The 23,374-nt window shown below is 40.0% G+C and overlaps 1 protein-coding gene across 2 annotated transcripts in view; it reads right to left on the bottom strand.

Annotated features, from left to right (window-relative positions):
- DGKI (diacylglycerol kinase iota) overlaps positions 1-23,374 on the bottom strand; it is a 447,808-nt gene that overhangs the window by 123,996 nt on the left and 300,438 nt on the right. The window contains exon 21 of one of the 2 annotated variants that reach the window (XM_060155951.1): positions 18,947-19,009. The exons of the other annotated variant lie outside the window; for it this stretch is intronic. Within the exon in view, the coding sequence (XP_060011934.1) occupies positions 18,947-19,009 (63 nt within the window). The remainder of the gene's footprint in view (positions 1-18,946; positions 19,010-23,374) is intronic. 2 annotated transcript variants of the gene reach the window in all.

Here is a 23,374-nt window from a genome sequence, read left to right as displayed (position 1 = left end):
ATGATTCTCCTGGATCTTCTCCCACTTGGTATTTTACAGGCCAAGTGATAACATGAAAACAGACAACTAGAACATGGGGGAGAAAAGTGCACAGAGATTAAATGAAAGCCAAGTAATTCGATTGTGTCCCTTGATGGCAAAATATATTAGTGTCCCATTAATGGCTGACCGGAGGTGAAGGATGACTAAGCTTTTCCTTGGACTCCGGGCAACAGCAGTGCCATTAGTTTTCTAAAATTAAATTTTGCCAAGAAAGTTAGCAGAGCATAGAAGAGACTAACAACCTGGTAAAAATGGATTTGCCTTTGTGCCAACTTCTACCCCAAGCTACTCTTTACTAATTTAAGCTCTGTATCAGGGGTTCTAAACCTGACTTCCATGGAACCCCTCAAGGTCCCTAAAAAGGACTCACCAATCAGTGAATGTCCTTTAAAATCGGGACAATGGCCCCAACCTGTCGCCTTCTCATGAATTTCCTCTGAAACATCAAGAATACATTCCTTGTGTAGAGTGGAAGTTGATGGCTCTGAACTTAACTCCCAAATATCCTCATCATGACTTTCTCAAGAACCGTAATAAAAGCACCTCTCGCTAAAGTCACTAACAGGGGCCTCAGAATCTCCAGACTGTACCTTCTCTCTCCACCTATGCACACCTGTTACCCTGAGATGCTGGAGGCGGCGGGGGGTAGGTGCAGAGCCATCAAGACAACTCCCTGAACACAACTTAGATCTAATTCTCATCATTCTCTGCTACCCTTTAGTTCCTGCTGATAGATTTTTTTATTTGACTCTTCAGAGACTTTCAATCCATTAGTGTCAAACTCCTTCCTCATGCCTCCAACCTTCTTCATTCTTTCAATCAATTTCTTTACTACACATTGTCTCTCACAGACTGATAAAAGACTCCTCTCATCCCAGTCTCCTATGTACAGACACCCCTCATGGACGGAAGGGACGAGTTGGGTGCTTTTGTTCCCACTTCCAGACAATTAACATCACATAATCCCTTCTTCTCATTGGAAACACAAATCACCTGGCAGTAACACCACTTAACCTTAAGACAATACAGCACAGCGCATAAAGCAGAATGCAGAATCAGCAAAATCGTAGTTCCAATCTGAACTCTATCAATTAACACACATTTGACATTCAGAGCTCTAAAGTTACCTTCTCTAAACCATTTTCTGATCTGAAAATTGGACTGATAGGAATATAGTGAGAACTGAATGAGAAGATGCATGTAAGGCAGTTAGCACACTCCTGTAAATAGTAAGTTTTCAAGTATAATGTATTGTTATTTTGTTACTATTATTAGCATCTTGATGCGTCTTCAATTTCCACAGGCCTTTTTAAAAAACTCAGTCCTGAATAGTAATATCACAGCAGAAGCCATAGTCAGAGCTCTAAACAGGAGTTAGTAGATCTCAAACCTTAGCAGGATTTGAGTCTGCTGACATGGGTTGGGAGACAAGGTGCAGAGTTACGTAGCCATCTATCGTCCGTTGAATGAGAATGCAAGCGGGGACTGTGAATGTTTGCAAGGTATTCTACTTAAAGATATTAAGGATATAAATCCTAATTCACATTACAGAGGACATCCTTAAAGCTGTATAATTATTCTACATTTTGTACCTTGAAAAAGTCCTGTTTTAACATTTCTTAAATGATTCAGTGTAAGACTCACCCCTAAACCACTGTGTAGACTCATCGGTTTTTATGACGAACTGTAATTTAACTGGGCCTTTGTTACTCATATATAGAGTTTTCCTTTGCAAGGTAGAAAAGCATCACAAGTCTCTTGAGTCCTGATATGATAATAATAATAATGAGGAGGAGGAGAAAGAGGGGAAGAAGAAGAGGAGGAAGGAGAGGGAGGGGGGAGGAGGGAGGAGGAGAGGAGGGAGGAGGAGAGGAGGGAGGAGGGGGAGGAGGGAGGAAGAGGAGGAGGGAGGAGGGGGAGGAGGAGGGAGGAGGAGGGAGGAGGGGGAGGAGGGGGAGAAGGAGGAGGGAGGAGGGAGGAGGGGGAGGAGGAGGGAGGAGGGAGGAGGGGAGGAGGAGGGAGGGGAGGAGGGAGGAGGGAGGAGAGGGAGGAGGAGGGAGGGGGAGGAGGGGGAGGAGGAGGGAGGGGAGGAGGGAGGAGGGAGGAGAGGGAGGAGGAGGGAGGGGGAGGAGGGGGAGGGGGAGGAGGAGGAGGGAGGAGGGAGGGGGAGGAGGAGGAGGGAGGAGAAGAAGAAGGAGGGGAGGAGGGGGAGGAGAAGGAAGAGTAGTAATAGTTGTAGATTTAATTTCTTTCAAGAAATGTAAACGTGAGATTCTATTCAGTCATAACCTAGATATAATAAAGGATGTTTCTAACCAATCTTTAATAGAATTCATTTGAATTGGTTCTTGTTTTGTGAATGGAGTTTTGATTAAAATATTAATTTCTAGTGTGAATTCTTGGGATGAAAGACTATTTCCTCATCCTCCTTGCAGCTCCAGCACCTAAAATAGAGTCTGGTCTGAGTTGTTTACAATAACAAATAAATGAGTGAAATGCAAAGAAGTCAAATCCTTCTGGGACTCTCAGTGGCCCCGAGGCTTGAGCACAGTGCGGCATCAGACCATCCCTGAGATGCTCCCTAGAGGCTTTTCTCTTCGGGAGCCCCAGGCAACCCCTGCTTTGGCTGCCCACTTCCGTCCTGTGTCCATCTGGCTCTCTAGATCTGGAGGTAAATTCACGCTGCATTATGCTCTCTCACCCCCTTGCATCTTATCTCTAGTGGGATCTGCACAAATAAAGAGGGAAGAATTTACAAGAAAAGAGGATGTCCCTGCCCGAAAGGCACATAAACCATTTCAGGACTGCTTGTTCTTTAATTAAATAGTGGTGAACCAGAAACATTTACCACCCATCCTTTCATCAGCTATCAGGCTGGGCCTTATTAAAATATAACTATACTTAATGGCCTTCCCTTTAGCAACTTCCTAGAAATTGCGTACTTACCCTGGGACATTTCCAAACTATGACTGGTAATAACTTATCCAAGAAGACATCCAAGTAGGCCCCTTTACATTGAGCAGTAAAACCAAATTGAATCAAGGCTTCTGAACAGAGATTAAAATGGACTTTTGACACCTGCTGAGTTCAGAGAGAACTCTAATAATACAGTTGTCTCCTGCCTGGAGTAGAGAACAATAAGTCAGGACTGTGAAATAAATTGTAAAAGGGTTTTTGAATTTGGAGCCAAGGATAAACCCAAATCGCGTCAGCAGCAGTCAATCACGACCTCCTACTGTCCGACATATGTTTCTGAGAAAGTACCTTTAAAGGTTGTTAATTCTTTCCTGATAGACGTTCACTAAGTTCTTGGCTCCTTAAGACGTCCATCTGTGAGGTGGCTAATATGATATGCCACAGCTTACAAATTATTTGAGACAGCTAGCCTGCCAGATCTCCAACGAGGTAATGGAATTAAAGCATTATAGGGCTGGGAGAGATCTCAGATGGCACCTAATTCAATATTTGCTATTCCGTCTGATGCCATCTTCCCCTATTCCATCTGCAAATGGCTGGTCAGCCCCCGCCCCATCCTTGTCTACTTGTGAGGTCCAGGACGGAAGTGCCCTATTCCTTGGTTAGATCGCTCTTAAGCATTTGTAAATTCTTCCTGAAGAATCTAAATGGCTCTCTCTCCGTGGTTTCTGTTTATTGACTTTTCTTCTACTATTTGGGTCGGAATTGGGTTTTAAGTCACTGAGGTAATCAGCCACAGGCACTAATGGCAAAGATATGTAAACTTTAAGCACTAAAGCTAGACATATATCAGAGAAATGTTTGCTGCCTTCATGGCTAATAAGTTAAAAATAGGCTACAAGTAGCAAACATCAAAAAACTTTGATGCCATTGGTTGAAACAAAACTTCACCTTCAAAGTTTCTTGAGATCTTCAAATACACACTGAAACGCAGATTTTCATGCTTCCACTGAAAGTGGAATACATTTCTGTGCTTCTGAAATGGTAATAAATGAATACATGATAGAGTGAAATTAGCATTATTAGGTTCCTGGCATTTAAAGGAGAAGCAAAGAGGACGAACTAGTAGTGGCTTTACTTGGTGGCATCACAAAGCGGCTGGACCAGTACAGCAGTTTCATCATTTCTGCTATAAGGGAAAAGAAAAAGGCCAATAGCCTTGACCAATATTTCAGATTCTCCTTACCACCCATTTGCTTTTGTGGCAGTGACTGCCACAGCTGCTGAGGACTCGGTCATCCAACTCTGAGACTTATGTGGAACCCGCCCCACACACACTTAATGTTACAACTTCCGGGTACCAGAGACACAGGTTTATTTTTTAAGTCGTGGAAACTCAAACTCTCCTCTCCATAAGATCTCACAGTCTCTTACTTTCTCCTTTCCCTTTATTCACGCATTTTAAATTTCCTTCCTAGTTTTCACCCTAATGCTCCCTTCAGCAGCATTTCACGCTGTGGTTAACTCTCTGCTCCTTGAAGCTCTTTTCTCTTAGATTTCAAACCAAAAAGCTCTCCTGGTTTCCGAACTAAATTTCCGCCTGCTCCTTCTTTCTCCTCCTCTAAGTATCTTCCAAATATGGACGCTTCTCTACCCCCTCCACTAAAACCCTCATGGGCCAAGACCAAACTACTATCATCTTGCACCTAAACTAACGGTGCCCCTGGCGCCCATTAACACCCTCATCACACTGCAGATGCAGCAGGCGGCGTGAAACGTAAACGTGATCATGACATGATGATTTTGTTACCTTCCCTTATACTCTGTTCAAAATAAATAAGCTAAAAGGATATATTGTACAGCACAGGGAATATAGCCAATAATTTATAATAACTACAAATGGAGTATAATCTATAAAAATTCTGAATCACTGTTGTACACCTGAAATGAATATAATATTGTAAATCTCAATTAAAAAAGAACTGAATGCCCAGCTATCTATATCCATCTATCTTTACATCTCCCACAACGTGCATTAAATATGAGGCTTTCAACATCTGTAAGTTACTGCTTCCCATCTAGACTTGCTACTTCTGCAATGAGAAAAATGAGTTTTCACGATAACTGACTACATTATTTGTTCCACCGAATCACATGTTACACATATCGTTCACCATTGTTCAGAATGAGAACCACTCAACAGAACTTGGATCAAAGGAAAAATCAGTTCCCATTGCTAAAGCCAACAAACAGGGAATAACCTCAATGCTCACGTGTCTTATCATTGCTGTGCTCTCCTCACGTATGGAGTTGATTCTCTGGCTTGCCTCTGCTTCATGTGAGTGGAGAATTTCTACCTGTGATTAGATACCATCTACAGACTTAAGTCTTATGAAAGTGGAATCTCCTTCCCTGATATTTGCTGAATTGGTAACTAGGGATGACAACCTTTCAGGAAAAAAAGAAGTCTTAGGAGTTTTACACCTTAAGTTCCCACTTATACTCTTTTTATACTATTTTATGCTTAAAAGTATAAAATTTGGAGTACATAAAGAGTATAAAAATATCATGATGATGGGCTTCCCTGGTGGCGCAGTGGTTGAGAGTCCGCCTGCCGATGCAGGGGACATGGGTTTGTGCCCCGGTCTGGGAAGATCCCACATGCCGTGGAGCGGCTGGGCCCGTGAGCCATGGCCGCTGAGCCTGCGAGTCCCGCAACGGGAGAGGCCACAACAGTGAGAGGCCTGCGTACCGCAAAAAAAAAAAAAAAAAAAGATGAAAGGCAAGGAAAACAAATACCACAGGAAATAAAGAGGGATGGAAGTCAGAGGAAGAGAGAATATGCATTTTTGTAGTAGAATCCTACAAAGTCAAATTGCTGAGATGAAGAACAGCTGGAATGGGAAAAGTGAAGAACTCAAGCCCTGTCTTTCATCACACCCGGCCAAAAGCACTTCCATTTTATGAAGTAATTCCATGTAATGGAGGTTTCCCGTATTAAAAATGACTAAAGATTCTACCATAAAACGCTAATATGAGCTACTCTGAGTACTGTAGCCTGCAATAGCATAGAGAATTATTTTGCTGTTCCGATTGTAGAGGACCATTAATCACTATCTCCAATGATAAGGAATCATTGGCCTTGAACCAATGAGACATAATAGGGTAATATTACTCCCGAGCCAGCTAAATGGTTTCAGATCTCATGTGCTCAGAAAGGAAAATATTTTTTACTTCAAGTTTCAATTTCAATATATCAAACAAAGGGAAAACCGTTTATGTATTTGCTACTTAAATGGTAAAAAACTTCCCTTGGGTTTGCAGTCGTTAACTGTTGTAATATCCTGCTCTTATTTGCAACTGATAAAGAAATTGACTTTTCTTTGGTGGAAGAGAGCAGGGAGCAAGTGATAGGACTTGAGTAGCTGAAAAAGTATCATTTCACAGAAGAAAAAACTTCTGGCCTTTCACATACATCCTGAAAGACACTGAAAGTAGGCTTAAAACCTAATTTGCTCATCCTCTAGTAACTAAGCACTTTCATGAATCAAGTGGACGTATTTGAGTAGGTGTCTATATAACATTAAAACAACATTTTTACAAAAAAAAACCCAAAAACCCTAGCATACATACAATTTTTAGTATTTAACATTTATTTCACCTATAAACCTACAGAAAAAATCAAGAATTTAGAATTGTTTATAAGTAAAAATAACCAAACAAAGCAGTGGCCAGAAATGCATAAAGCAGTAATGCAGTGAAAATAAATATAACTGTCTATTGAGGTAGAGAAATGCTGGAACTCCAATTAGTTTGAGAAAGGATTGGATGCATGAATTACAAGATGTGTTCTTACTGAAAAGTTATCGTGCAAACTGTGTGGAAGGAGCTCTGCATCCCTAGGAAACAGGATCAGTAAGGAGAGGATTCCATGTTTTGTTTCATATCAAGAAAATAAAAACTAAGTGTTGGCCTGACAATAAATGGCATCACATAAGAAACATTTCCATAAACGGTTTCAGCCTTCCATAGGCTGATAGAAAGACTTATAAAAAGACTCATATATTTTCCTAAAAACTGGATATCAGAGAAATAACATTTGCAAAGTTGTTTTTTCTTAATAGGTAGTATTTTGCTGTGCTATGTTTTTTTTTTTTTTTTTTTTTTTGCGGTACACGGGCCTCTCACTGTTGTGGCCTCTCCCGTTGTGGAGCACAGGCTCCGGACGCGCAGGCTCAGCGGCCATGGCTCACGGGTCCAGCCGCTCCGCGGCATGTGGGATCTTCCCGGACCGGGGCACGAACCCGTGTCCCCTGCATCGGCAGGCGGACTCTCAACCACTGCGCCACCAGGGAAGCCCTGCGCTGTTTTGACTCACATTCCTCCCAGGTTGACAACGGCTTGCCAAGGCTTGGAATACTCAGTGGTGCTGCATTTAGCTCTGGAGAGAGACACGGTATCATTAACTCTCCTATCCATCAACCTACAGTTGGTGGAAAGCTAAGTCCCCCACTTGTAACACAGATGTGCCCCCATTACCCCATGTGTCCTTGTCAGAAATCCAAGAAAAAAGAATCAGAGAATCCTCTAAACCCGACTCTTCTTTCCAACTCAGCAAATTCAGCCAATTAGGGGGAAACTTTTCACCACCTTTCTCTAATTTCTGATCCAATGACTAAGGAATTTTATTTTTGGAACCATCTTTCTTGATAGTATAAGAATAGACAGACTAAAGACACACTGCTAGAACAGAACTCGTAAAAATCATAGAACAATTCTCTTACTACCACAATTACTCATCAACAAAAATAACTTTTGTAAGATTTGACAGTAAACTTGAGAAAAAAGTTCCTTAGGATAAACTTCTAGTGGTAGACAAATTACTTGGATGACGATGAAGAAACAAACACAAAATAACCAGCTGAAATATTAATTGGTTAATATTTTAGTGCTACCAATACTAAAAGGAAAATAGGAAAAGAGAGGAAAAAAGGTTTCTGTTGAAAATGTCGTAACAGAATGTGAAAATAATTTGGGGTACTTTTGCTGGTCCCATTTGTTTCTATCCTCTCACTTATCACATTTAAGTAGATCAAGTCTCTACCAAAGGCAGTATCCTAACATACTCATAAACCAAGAACCTTTCTTCAAGGAAACATGTAATTGTTTTACTTCGCCTATACAACAAAATACCATCAGACCAAAAGATTTATGTATGTCCCAACTAGAGGACATAAATCACTTTGAGAGCAGCAGAGCCTAAATGATTAATTAAGGAAAATAATTATAGTTCTCTGTAATATAAAGCTGAAAAACTTTGTCTTTTTTGTTCCATTGGTAATTCTTCCAATGCCATGTTCATTTTACTCAAATATCTTAGCTACAACTTTTAGAACGTGCTACATTCTTTTCAGAGTTCCATTTTCTGACACAAAGTGTGAGGATGAGTTCTGGGGATTAATTAAATCTAGCATCAAGTATTTTCTTTTTATGTCTTTTAAAATGTACTCTCTTTTCATTTCATATAAGTGTTTCAGGGTATTATGACAGAGGAGGGAAACTCAATTGCATCGGTATAATTCAACTGAAACTCTCCTATAAATGAAATGCACGTTGTGTTTCATTACCACCTCAGAAAAGCAATCTGAAATAAATACCCTCTTGGAACACTCAATACAAACGTCTGGATTTCTCTGTTATTGATACGTTCTTCATACTCTATGGCAGAATATGGTATCAGTTATCACTGCAGGACTGGAGTAAAAACTGAAATGTTTCTTTTTTTTCTCTCTGAATGCAGCAATTCTATGACTAACATCGCAGTTGTATCAGTTTATCTAAAGATATTAATAACTGTTTTCTAAAAGTATTTAGTTTTATTCTGGGTGAAGAGTCCATTTGTAAGTAAATCTTTTATTCACAAAGACTAGCAAAATTACTCCTTTTCCTTGCCATTTATCATCTGTATTTTTACAGTTGTTTTATTATGATAATGTTTTAGGAATTCAGATCTGAACAAAAATTTAAAGTTCATACTGTAAACCACCTTATTTTCCAGAAGATGAATTTTGGTCCATAGAGGTCACCAGTCTTATTGTACCCAGAGAGTTAATACTTAGAATCTACTATAAATAAAAGAGCAATGTCCTTTAGCCCCTTAGACAGTTTCATAAAAAAAGATTTTAAAGAATTAAACTATCAATACATGTATTGATAGTTGTGTGTATATACAACTCTATAGTTGTATATACAACTCTATAGTTTGTGTATACACAAAGTTCAACCTTCACACAGTTGGTGACAGAAAAAAACCCTAAAATTTATTCAAATTTATCTAGTATGATGCTGTTACGGGCTAGGTTGTGTGCCCCCAAAATTCATATGTTGAAGTCCTAACCCCCAGTGCTGCAGAAATGTGACTGTATTTGGAGATAAGGTCTTTAAAGATGAACTAAGTTAAAATGAGGTCATATGGACACCAATCTGACGGGTGTCCTTGTAAGAAGAGATTAGGAGACAGACAGGGACGAAAGACAACGTGAAGACACAGGGAGAAGATGTCCATATCCAAGCCAAAGAGAGATGCCTCAGAAGAAACCAATCTTACAAACACCTCGACGTCAGACTTCCAGCCTCCAGACTGCGAGGAAATAAATTTATGTTGTTTAAGCCACTGTGTCTGTGGTACTTTGTTATGGCATCCCTAGCAAAGTAATACAGATGCCTATTAAAAAGATGCACTAAGAGAACTAACGTGCTTCATTTTAATCCTATAATTACCGTTGATAAAAAGATACATAACAGAGGAATGAGATGAATCTAACTTTTTACTTTCCAAAATTTTAACCTCACTTGGAAACCTCTTCTGGCTTGATATCACTGTTAGGATTATCAGACCCTATTGGACTAATGTTACCTCTAAAGTCAGGCTTTTTAAATTTTAATTTTCTAAAATTTACTTTGATTAAACAAACAAAACTCATGAATTTCCCTCCCCTCTCTGCCCTGCCCAATAGACTGCACCCCAAAATGCCCCGAAGCTCACTGGGCCCCAGGCTCTGCAACAAGCCAACACCTGAGTGAGTATCGGCTTCACTTTTTTGGTGTTGTTTTTTCTTTTGAAGTGACCTTTCATTATACGAGAAGTGCTGACTCTCAGGACTGTTTCTACACCTACACAGACATGAATAATGCATCTCTAAAACTAAATTTTAAAAGCAACGAGATATAACTTTAAATGCCGAGGGAGTCCTAATACCCCTTTACATAACTGCACCAGATGCTTGAGCCGTGCTCACCTTCACCAAGAGAACACAGGCGCCATCCAGCCCCTGAGGATGCGAGCAGGACCCTGCCCGAAGAGCCTCTTTCACAGACCCAACACCATTACTAACAAGCCCGAAAGACTCTCCCCCTTCTTTAGCTACGCTAGAATTTATTTTTAACTGGGGTTTGTCATTCTGACATTTTTCATATAATAACACAAACTTCAAACCTGTACTACCAGAGATTCACACATTTGAAACACTCAAATTGAATTCTAAAGTGTTAGTCATCTCTGAGGGGAGTTAGTCATCTCTTAAAAAGGGGAGAAGTTTACATAGTATGATTTGATTAAAACACATAAGTTACATATATATTGATAAACACACAGGAAAATGACCAGAGGTTATATCAACTGCAGAATTCAGTGCCTTAAATGCCATCTTCAAAGAGCCCTGGGTGTTACCTTTATGACTTTATAGCATATGATCTTAGGCAAGTTTCCCAATATTTCTTATTCTCAGTCTTCCCATCTATGGGATGGCAATGATAGCAATCGCTACCACATACAGTTATCAGGATGCTAAATGTGATCACAACTCAATCTCAGGCCCAGATTACCTCTTTGGCTAAATGAAAAAATCTGCCTGGGTTCTTGCTGAGAGCAAGGCAAAAGTGTACTAAGGCGGTACAGGGCCTGGCCTGCCTGATCAGTACTAAGGATAAAGAATGACCTTGTCACATGCCATGGCAAGTCTCAACTGCTAGATCCCTCAGGGGCAGATCTTCAGAGCCTAGGATCATGCCCTGAATTTTAGCATGACAGAACTTCAGAGCTGATAGAAATCCCAGAGATCAACTGCATTTTTTTAATATTTGAAAAACTGAAATGCAAAAAGGTTACTATATGGTCAATGTCACACGGACAAAAGCAGGGCTCCCATAGACACTTAAAACAGAGGATATCTTCATGGGGTTTGGGGGCCTACAGAATAAGGAGGAAGACACTGCAGTTGGAGACATGGGTCTGCTCCTGCAGGCCCTTTGTCTTTAAGTCATTAAACGCCCCTGCCCCGGGTACCTGCACGGGAATAGAAGCACAGGCAGAGCGAGGAACTCTTGTGGGAAACTCACAGAGCGTAAGGAAGGGAAAAAAACAATGATCCAAGGTGCAGCCTGGATTCAAGTTTGGAAATTGGTATGAGACGAATCTCAAGTAGCCCTTACTTTTCTTGGGAATTTTCAATTTGCCATATTGGTTTTATGGAACCGGCAGAGAGGGGTGGCATAGGAAGACAGGAAACAGGACAATTTGACATGATTAAAAGTCAAGGAACTGTGGACAGTGGGAAGTGAAATCACCAGAAATTCATAAAACATGGGAGTGGGCATGAGAGAAAGGAGGAAAAAGATGAGTAAAGCTTAGCAGTTTCCCCTGCTCAGAGGATCAGAGAGCAAATGGCTTTTTTCCCCAGAAAGCCTGAAGCTAAATCTTATGCTTTGCCATCTGACTCTGAGCTAGAATTGAAAGAAATATCATGTACTCAATCAGTGAGTTTAGCAATTCTCTCTGTTCTTTTAAAACTATAAACTTTATTTTTTGCTTTTGGTTTTATAGCTGCAGTCACTGGGGGAGAAAGAAGGATCTGTGCTTACCCACCTTACCCAGAACCAGAACTTCTCTACTGAGCTTTAAAGCAGAGACTTTTATAAATGGCTATAATTTTTTTTTTTGCTTTCTTCTCCTTTATAGAAGTAACGTGTACTCATTGAAATCAATCTAGAAAATAAAGAAAGCCAATAAAATTTAGCTTAAATTTGTCCATAATCCTACTGCTCAGAGATAATCATCCAGGGACACAAAAATAACAACAGAAGCATTAACAACAAGTGTATTCACAGTATTTGTGAATGCTTAGGCCCTTTTGGTACCCTCACAATTGGTCCAGAAATTATGACCCAAAAGTAATGATCCATGAATTAGAATCTGGACAGATTCCTGGCATGAAGCACTCTTCAGGCATGAAGCGCTCTTCTTCAGGCATGAAGCACTCTTCAGGCATGAAGCACTCTTCTGAAGGTTCAACTGGCCCAGGAGTCCTGATGAACCTGCGGTTCTAACAAAGCCACCAAGCTTAATTCATTTGGAGGCAAACCATATCTGGTGGGTCTTCCTAGCTACTTTAGAGGTAAACCCCATAGTTTACAAAGGCACGTATGTAAATTTCTACGTTGGCAATGTTTTTCCTACTCCCTGGTAGAGTGCAGGGTGTGGGAGAGTGAAGTTCACTGAAAGAAGAATGGAAAAGAGTAAGGGTTTTGAAAAAAGCAGACCAAGTCTTATTTTCTAATTAAAGGGCCAGAACTGAATAAACAAAATAAATAGAACTTTTGTAGCATATTACACAAATTCAAAAAAATGTTAAAACAAAAGCTTTGATGTGACTAGTTGGAAAACAGAATTACTGAATTTTTAGAAAGCACTTCAAAGAAATTCCTAGTTTACTTCCTCGGCCAGAGGCATGCAAAGATTAAACCACCTATCACTAATTTATGGGGTTTTTTTAATCATGAAGATTAAAGATTCTTGGTTCTGTCTTGGTAGTTTCTCAGTAATAAAATTCTTAAATTCTTAAATTCAAAAGAAAAAAAAATAGACATATCAAAAATATTTCTCAAAAAAAAAATTTTCTTTTAGTAAAACCCCCTTTCTTCATAGAACAAAAATCAATTTGCTTTCATCCTTTACCAAGAAGGCTTCACTTATTGGAAGCAAGTTTAGAATGCTGAATCATATTCAGCTTGTTGTCAAAGATAACAATTTATACTTTTTGCATGGATCTGTGTCTGACTCTGCCTTCCCCAAGACAACAAACAAATCCACACAATTTGGCACTGGGAAACATCTTGTTTATGTTTAAATTGTGACTGTTGTGCAAGATAGCCTATTACATTTAACATTTGTTGGTTGCAGTTCAAAAACACCCTGGTTTCTCTGCAGAGCTCTTCTGCTGAGTTTAGCTATGGCACTCTCTGAGTAACCATAGCAGGTAAAAAGAGGATACAGTGTGAAAACTCTCTGCTTTAAAAGGCAGTAGAGAAGTTCTGGCTCTGGGTAAGGAGGATAAGCACCCACAATTCTTTCTCCCCTGGTGAATGCAGCTATAAAACCTGGACAGAATGCCTAAAGCAGCTATTTGAGAACTCTGAAAAATAAATGATAGCAGCAGATGGGAGAAGAAGACCAGAATTTAAAATACCGTCCAACTAACGCTGAGCTCTCTCCTCCTTTGACCTCTAATCAACCCTGGTCTGGACTCCAGGCAGCACAAAGCCTAAAATGGACAACAGGTGCAGACAGAGAAAGCTCTGGGAAAGCCCTTGAACTCTGGCTTGAGGAAAGGGAAGGGACTCTGAATGGTCAGAGAAATTTGGGGAAATCTTCCTCTTATACCTCCTCCATTTTCTCGCAACCCAGCACTCAGGCAATTTTGCTGTGCTGGCAGCAGCAATGACAAAGTCCTTTTGGTGCTTAAAACTGTAAGGAGAGGGAGATAAACAGCAAGGTCCTACTGTACAGCACAGGGAACTATATTCAATATCCTGGGATAAACCATAATGGAAAAGAATATGAAAAAGAATGTATGTATAGCTGAGTCACTTTGCTGTAGAGCAGAAATTAACACAACATTGTAAATCAACTATACTTCAATAAACTTAAAAAAAAAAAAACTATAAGGAGAGGGAATCTTCTTCTCTGATAAGAGAAGCTGAGGCCCCAAGAGGATGGGACAAACCACCATTGCTTCTTTTTCTCTTTTAGTCATATCATTGCTTGGTCCTGGAGGTGAACGTGGTTTCAGGAGCTATGCAGCAGCATGAGGTAACTAAAGCCTTAGCTTTCTGGCTGAAGGATCCAAAAATGAAGCCCCAGGAAATGGGAAAGTACTGAGGATGACAAGAGAGAGGGAGGAGCTCAGGAAGACAACTCCAGAAAGACGTCCATGAACTTGGACGCAACTCTAGGCTGCAAACGTGTTAATCTGGCCCTAAACACAGTACCACAGACTTCAGGAACTGAACTACAGAGCAGACCCTCCCCTCAGATCCTGTCCTGCAACTTGGAGGGGTTACACACCAGACAGATAGGAATAGCACTGCTAAGGATCTGAAAACACAACTGGCACTATGGCTACCATCCTCAGAAATTGTGGCCTGAAAATTGAGTCAACTGCCTTCTAGAACAAAGAAATGATTAAGCAAAGCACATATCTAACAAAGGCTTGGATCCGGAATACATGACAAACTCAAAACTCAACAGGAAGAAAACAAACAGCCCAGTTTAAGAAATGGGCAAAAGACTTGAGAGGATGCTTCACCAGAGAATGTATAAAAGATGGCAAATAATCACATGAAAAGACACTCAGAATGATTAAAATGTAAAAATATTGACATTACCAAGTGCTGACAGAGATGTGGAACACCAGGAACTCTCACACACGGCTGGTGCAAATGCACAATGAAAAGACCACTCTGGAAAAGTCTGTCAGTTTCTTATGAAGTTACCATATGACCCTGGAATCCCTCCTAGGTGTTTAACCTACAGAAACGAAAACTTATGTTCACACAAAACCTGTTCATCAAGGTTTATGCAGCTCTATTCAGAATCATCCCAAAGTGGAAATAACCCAGATGTCCTTCTGGGTTGTTAGGTAAATAAACAGAAACATCCATACAGTGGAATACAATTCAGCAACAAAAAGGAATGATAGATGCAGCAACTCTCATAAACATCAAAGATGTTATGTTCACTCAAAGAAACCAGTTTTAAGGGTTGCATATTGTATGATTCCATTTATACGGCATTCTCTAAAATACAAAACTGTAGCCATCAGTGGTTGCCAGAGTTTGAGATGAGAGATGCAGGGATTAGGGGGTATGACCATAAAGGGCACAGATTACAAAACAGGATTTTTGGGGTGACAGAACCATTTTGGTGATTATGGTGCTAGTTACCTGAATCCATAGGTCTTAAAAGTGAGAAATATATATCAACAAAGTCAATTTGGACCTGTATTAACTTTAATTACTAAAATACAAAAACAAATATAATAAAGAGTCCAAAAAATTTTATTCACATGGAAGTACAACCAGAATTTCCATTTGGATGCGTGTCACATTGTGTTGTAATTGTACTGTAGGCCACACAAGTGGGTCTGTTCCTGGTGTGTTCATTTCTCCAAGGCAGAAACCTTAGCTTTCTAATCTCTTATCTCCAGTATCCCACAGAGTCTCTGATATCTAAAGCAGACACTGAATAATATTTTTGAAAGATGAAAAATGAATAAATTAGGTGTGAACAGTTCACATTATTTCATTTTGGTAGGGGAAGAGCAGGAGGGAAACAGAACTTAATGAAAAGCAACAGTAAAAGTTGAAAGCGTTCCAGAGACTCATTTTACAGTTACACACCTTTTGGGGCTTTTTGAGCATGACCATTTAATATGAATATCATGATTAATGAGACACAGTGCATGTATGTAGTCTTCAATGAGGATTCTACTATGAAGTCACTTAATTATAATGAATTTATTAATTGAGGTGCTGGCCTAATAATTCTTTGAGCAACACTGAGGAGACAAGGGTGAAATGGGTGAAGGGGGTTAAAAGGTATTATATAATAATACCTTTATAAATACCATTATAAAATAATAAATATAAAATACTTATTATAATAATAAATATAAAATAACACCATTATAAAATAAATAAGTCTTGGGGATGTAATGTACAGCATGGTGACTATAGGTATTGACTATTTGAAAGTTGCTAAGAGCTTAAAAGCTCTCATCGCAAGAAAAAACTATCGTAACTACATGTGGTGATGGATATTACTAACTTACTATGATGATCATTTCACAATAGGCACAAACACTGAATCATTATGTTTACACTTGAAATTGATACAATGTTATATGTCAATTATATCTCAATAAAAAAGAAAAAAAAGTAAGAATGCCCAGATTACAAATTATGTCATATGCCAAGTCTGGGAATTATAACTCTTCTCTGACATCAAAAAAAAAAAAAGCTATAGTACATAAAATTTGTGGTGAAATATTCTATTTACTTTATTTTGTTCTATTTCATGAAGCCACTAAATCCCTTTGATTAAAATTTAGCATTCATATGTGATCATATGTGATCATTCATATATGATCAAAAGGAAAGTTTCAAGATTCTTCTTTGTGTAAAGCTGAAATTTCCCATGTACGCAGACGTTAATTGTATGTTGCCATTCCTAATAATTTATGCATTATGCTGTCAAGACCATGACCCCCTCCCTAACTAAAAAAATCATTAGAAAGCTAGAGAGAAAGGATAATTTAAATTGCTTTAGAAAAGCAACTTTACTTTAGGAACAGCAGAAAGAGAGACTTCTCCCAAAGGAAAGATCATCTGTAAAAAAGAATTGTTTTGAGCAGAGAATGGCTGATCCAAGAGTTAAAAGAAAAAAAAAAAAAAGACAAAGTTTAGCTCAAGATACTGGAGTCCTGACTTTCGTGAGGACCAGAGCAAGGTTAATGTGATTCTTAAACACTGCTGCAATAGCAGCATGAGAGTGGGTCTAAGCTAAGCTGCCACTGTCATTATACATAAATACAATACTCATTGTGCTTGGATTTTTCTCTGTGCTCCTTGCTGTATTTGACAGAGTTCTGTTATTGAATGTTTAAAATAATACTCGAATTTAATTTTTATTATATAAACCTTTCATCAGTTATATAGACATAAAATCTATAATATGCAGTAATTAATATAGCACATACAAATATAAAATATTTTAGATAAATATTCAAGTTTTAAGTGGCCACATCTAGGTGGACTCCCTGTTACATGCCATGAAAATAAACATGACAGTTCACCTGATTATAGCATACACACCTGGAAAAAGAAAAAAAGAACCTCATTCAAATTATACGAGGAAAACTTAAACACAACTAAAACTTAAAAGGTGATAGAAACATGACAACTAGCACCTGGACTCCTATTGTTCATACTCTCAATTCCTTGAACTCTATCAATAGAGCTGCTGGAAATAATGATCACTGAGAGCCATTCTCTGGACTCAAATCTATTGAACAGGCCTTATGGGGTATATGTAATATACCCGAGCAATAGCCTCCAAATTGGAAATTAAATGTTATTTTCTTACTGATTCTTTGACCGCTCACTTGTAAGTTCCATGAAGGTATAGAGCTGTTGTGCTCACCACTAAATACAAAGGAGAAAATAGTGTCTGACACAGAGCAAGTACAAAATAATATTTTTGGAAAAATACTTTGTCATAAATGAGTAAATAAACATGTATCCACAAGACTAGGGTTGAAAGTAAAATGATACATAACTGAACTTTAGGAATTACTTTGCATATCCCTAGATGTTAGATATCGCAGAGTTCTATTCAGACATGCATTCTTTCATTCATTCATTCTACCAACCAACCAACAATTCTGTTTAGTTTCAGAATACTTTGTGTTAAGGTCTGTGATCAAGGCTGGGAACACAAAGGGTCATAAGAAGATACTGCAAATGATTTCAAGTGGCCTAAGTGTAGTGTGGGACACACACAGATATACAGCTAATATAATTAGTACCGATCGATTATACCTTGAGAACTATAGTAAGTACAATAGTAGTATAAATAGTGAACTCCAATGAGGATGTAACTAGTTCTGCCAGCAAGAATCAAGGTACAATTCTTAGAAAAGGCAGTTATTCAGCTGGGCCCTGAGAAATACATAGGACACTGATAGATGAAAAGCGGCAGATTATAAATTGTTATGAGCATGAATTTTGAAACCAGGCTGCGGGAGTATGAATTCCAGTCTACCACTTATTAGCTGTGTGACCTTCGTCTAATTACTCAACTTCTCTGTGCATCAGATTCCTCATGTATAACATGGAGATAATAATACCACGTATGGCAATAAGGTGGTTGGGGGAGTAAGTTAGTTAACCTGTGTAAAGCACCTGTAACAGTACCTGAAACATAACAAAAGTATATGTAAGATGGAGAAAAGAAAGAAGGGCAAGACAGAGGCAACAGCATAAAAAACGTCCTGAAGTGAAGCGCTAAAAAACATTTTCTTTCTGTTTTTCACCAGAAAAATATAAAAGCACAGAGTGTGTTAAGTACAAACTACTATGTACAAACTGCACTTTGCTAACTCATTAACAACTTTGGGTTATTGATCTTTTATTACAACTATGGATTCCTCAACCCAGAAAAATCCACAGATGCACGTACCTACAATCAAAGCTCCACGCATAATTTCTGGGGTCCGTCCACAGAATCAAGTGCAGCGGGAGCTTCTTCAAGGTCATCTCTGAGCCATAGATAATGGAATGGTCTAATGGGTTTACAGACTTTCCACAGAAACCAATGCTTAGTATGGAATTTTATACAACCCCATGAAACTCTGGACCCTAAAGTACCTAATCAAAAAATTAAACTGTGAACTCAGAGGACTGAGACAGATAGAACACAAAGAATTTCACAGCTGCATCTCAAATCAAAGAAGGGCTAAAGCAGACAGTTACAGTGAGGTGCTTCTCTGTCTGAGAAGCGGACCTGTGAAGGGAGAGGGTGCAGGTGGTCTGTCCCTGAGGAGGAGATGAAGGTGAGAGACACAATGTAAAAACGGGACGGCTTTGTACTCACATGGTGAAGGAGCCTGGGGGGGCAGACACTCTCCGCAGGTCCGCAGCTTGCACCTGATGGACACTAGAGGCAGCAGGGAATGAGCAGCGAAGACAGTCAGCAAAACAGCGTGGACAGACAGGGAAACAAGCCAGGAGAGAGAAAGAGAGACACACAAAATTTAAACAGAAATTAAATGAGCGCATCACCAAACAGTAAATGAAAAGAAAAAGAAAATCAAGCCAGCCACGGAAATAATCAAAAAGCCAGTGATAGCGACGAAGCCAACAGGACACATGGCAGGGCCGGCTCTCAGGCAAGCCACAGACTGGAGCACGAGGCGGGGCACTGGCAGATGCTGGAGGAGCGCGGATGCTGCACGGGGCTGCGGGGCAGAGGGTTACCGCGGTCCTCTCCGGCTCTAGGTCTCACTGGGCATCCATCTCTGCGCGCGCGCACGCACACACGCACACACACGCGCACACGCGCACACGCACACACGCGCGCGCACACGCACACACACACGGGTGGTAGGCTTGCACAGTCAACTCAGAGCAGAATCAAGGTAAACTGAATCCTTTAACATAGTCCTCATGATTCCAGGGCTTTGTTGGAATATTCATGTCAAAGGACAACCGTCTTCAAAAGAGCGACTCGACAAAAACTTTAACTTCCTTCAGTTAAACAGAGAAGGCTTTCTAAGAAATCCCAAGGTAATACCAAGAAAGCCTGATTTTATCACAGTGATGCTGTAATTCCACTCATATTCTTGGTAGACGAGTGAAACCATAGACTTCTCTCTGCTCTCCTTTCTTTTGTAAAGGAGAGGGTCTTCGATGGCTACCAGAAAAGAGAAAATGTGGAACTGAAGAAACTAAACCCCAAATTTCCTGTCACTGTTACATCATTATTCTCTTCACTCTCTTCGACCATTTGAACAGTTTCACTATAACTGCAGTAGACGTACCCCCCCATCCCTCTTTTCCACGGGGTACATAAATTCTCATATAAAGCCACCCATGAATTAACTCCTTGTCATCCTGAACGGGCTATCAGTTATAACCAACGATACTTCTCAGCAGCCCAGGATGCTGGAAGTTGGTTGCCCAAGGTTTGCCAACTAGAAGTCTTGCCCCTGGATAATACAATCACCCTTAACAATGTTGTCTTAATTGCTAGTGAACTCAGGCTGAGATCTTCCTATGCACCTGAGTAATGTAGAATGTCTGATCTCCCTCAAAAGTGACTTTCAAATAGAGAACATAATCAAATTTATCTGGCTATCATGTTACTAGTACATGAACATGAACCTAAACAAATCTGCTCTATTACTTTTAGGGGGGAAGAAATTTATTGGAGTCCTATTTCAAGTACATTCATAAGCCATAAATGACATACTCTCCTGTACCAATGGGGTGGAGAGGGGAGGGGAGAGTGAACGTAACGGGCCTAGCCTTTCAGTTTATATATAGTAACAGCAAATAGGATCATAAACCAAGAAATTATTTTAGGAAAAATTGTTTTCCTTTTTGCTACATGAAGATCCACTGGCATCATGAAAGCTTCCTAGTTAGCTGTTTCTCATGGGAATTCTTCCAGCCATCCATGTGCACCAGATCTTGAAATTCTTAAGTATATATCTTCCACTTCTGCCATAAAATGTGACCAAGACATTCTCTGTATTATTTTTATATTCACGAGGTTTTAGATTTATGTTACTTTAGAAACAATTTCTGAGAAACGTAACAGATAGGACATTACAGAACCGATCCATGTGCTAGTCCTTTGTTCAACATGTAACCGTAAGTCTCAGACACACTAGCAGGCACTGGCGACCCCATGAGGAAAACCCTGGGGTCTCCCCACAGAGCAGGGGAGACAAGCAAACCAATAATTACACTGGTTTTGATAAATGGTGTGAGAGAAGTGACGAGAATACTATAGGAGCGCTGAGTGGTGTACTTAATATCTAGAAGCGGATAGAAAAGGATTCTTAGGGAAAGTGATATTTCGATGGAGTTTGAACTTGAGCAAGGGCTAGCAGATGAAAGCACGTGAGGAGGGCAAAAATATAATGATACACGAGACAGGCCGTACTGCTCCAGAAATAGCAATACGCTCTGGAGCACAGGAAGGAGAGGACCAAGGCGATGATCAAAAAGGTCGGTAAAGCCAAGGGATATAGGTTTTACATTTTTAGAAAGATCATTCTAACCAGTCTATCGGAAAAGACACAGTGTGAAGGGCAGCAACGTTGGAAACAAGGAAATGAACTGAGCAGATTTTAGCAATGCTGACGAGAAGTAATGAATACGGCTCCGCAGCTAAGGCTGTGTGACTAGCAGAGGGGAAAGATGGTGTGAGAGTTAAAGGTGTGGGAAATAAACAGAAGGAAGAGTTCAAACAACGCAGGGGACGTGTAAAAGTGGAGGTGACTATGAGATATGCAGATAAAGATGTCAACTAAGATATCTGGGTATGAGTCTTCAGTTCTTAGAAGAAAGCCTGGGCTGAAGACACAGATCTGAGACACACTAGCTTATCCGTCATAGAGGGAACTTGTGCTGCAGATGTGATTTCCCAGAGAAGAGGCAAATCTATGAGGAACACCAGCATTTCAGCAGAAAAGGGGGCCACAGCCCTAAAATCTCAAATGTTCATGTTAACATGCTATGTGAAAGGAGGATAAGTCCTTAAGATGAATTGAAAAGCTACCCCTTTCTGACTCCCTTCCCCCTAACACAGATACACACAAGTTTTTAAACTAAAACAGCTCTCTTTCTTCAAAAAGAAGGCATGCAAATGATGAAGAAACAGTAAAAAGTAAGAAAGAGAGAAAGGAAAAAAAGGGAAAGAAGGACGGAAAAAATAAAGGAAGGGAAGAAGGAAGAAAGAATTATCTTTCAATTATCTCTTTCTGCCTTGGCTGCAATAGTGAACTTTGCACACTGTGGCCTAAACAGAGAAAAGCTTGGAGGGCTCAGAAGGTGGAAGAAAACTTTTAAGAAGATATTAGTGGCCAGGCCGCCCTTAAACTGGAAACTCCACTTGGAAATCCAGTGGAAGAAGTTAGATTTCCAAACAAAGATTTCTACTGAAATAGAAAGAAGCAATCTAATTACAGAGAGTGAAAAAGAGTAGTGGTGAGAGATTTTCTAAAAATGTGTTGAATGATAATTTTAATAATAAATTGTAATAAAGATCTTGGCTAATCTTTAAGATTTATATGTGTCCTTTTAAGAAATGGACAGAATATTATTACTGGCATTTCACGCAAGTCTTTCCTACGGCCTGAGGCTGCTTGGATGGAGACACCATTGCCCCCTGGTGGGAAATAACTGCATTTTTGAGTTGAGGCTGCTGCTTTTTTTTTTTTTTTTTTTTTTTTGCCGTACATGGGCCTCTCACTGTTGGGGCCTCTCCCGTTGCGGAGCACAGGCTCCGGACGCGCAGGCTCAGCGGCCATGGTGCACGGGCCCAGCCGCTCCGCGGCATGTGGGATCTTCCCGGACCGGGGCACGAACCCGCGTCCCCTGCATCGGCAGGCGGACTCTCAACCACTGCGCCACCAGGGAAGCCCGAGGCTGCTTCTCGAACACCCTCCCGGCTAAATCTATGAAGTCACATCCTCTGTCATATGTGCCATGTGTACAAAAAGAAAACAACTCTTTCCATTTGTTTTTATATGAGAAGAAAGCCCAAATAAATTCTTAATACAGTTTCTGAGCAAATACAAATTCTTTCTCAAGGGCAAAAACTGTTTGAAAGTAAACACCCGAAAACAGTTTCATGTCTCATAAGGTTATTAAGCGTAGAAGCACCAGGCATGAAAGTGGGAGCTGTTTGCCTGTAGATATTAAGAATTTTTAGCTCTGTTAACAAACGATCTACAAGTGATCCAAAACAACGTGGACTATCTCAGAGAGGGCTTTTCACTTAGTAGCTCAGAACTTTCCCTTAAACCAATAGTTCATGGCTTAACTCTAATGTTTCAAGAGAGAATACGATCAACCATATACTGTTGCTGACACACTGCCTGAAACTCACAAAGTGTATATTCAACCTAATAGTGGTAAAGGCAGAGGACAGAGAAAGCCGCAGAAATGAGCTAAGAGTTTCACTAGCTGCAAAATGTAAACAAAATGAAAAAGGCAACTAAACAAGCCCTCTGGAGAACGATCTAGGAAAAGTGCCGGGGGAGCCCAGATTGACTCTGGAAAAGGAGGATGCAGAGGAGAGAAGATCCCTCACCCCAGCTTCAAGCTTAGAAGCAGAGACACTAAAAACTGAAACACGTCACGAGCCCTGTCGAACGCTGTTCTTCAAATCTGCCATCTCAGAAAGACAGGTGAAGCTTTGGCAGTGAGTGATAACACCTGTGTCATCGGTTCATTCTAGGCACTTCTGTACTTGTCACATGGACTCAATAAATACATGGCAAAGCATGCC

The sequence above is a fragment of the Lagenorhynchus albirostris genome, chromosome 8, assembly GCF_949774975.1.
Source record: "Lagenorhynchus albirostris chromosome 8, mLagAlb1.1, whole genome shotgun sequence".
NCBI classification, from domain to species: Eukaryota; Metazoa; Chordata; class Mammalia; order Artiodactyla; family Delphinidae; genus Lagenorhynchus; species Lagenorhynchus albirostris.
The sequence above is the reverse complement of the archived record's forward strand: the minus strand, read 5'-3'. Positions and strand labels throughout refer to the sequence as shown.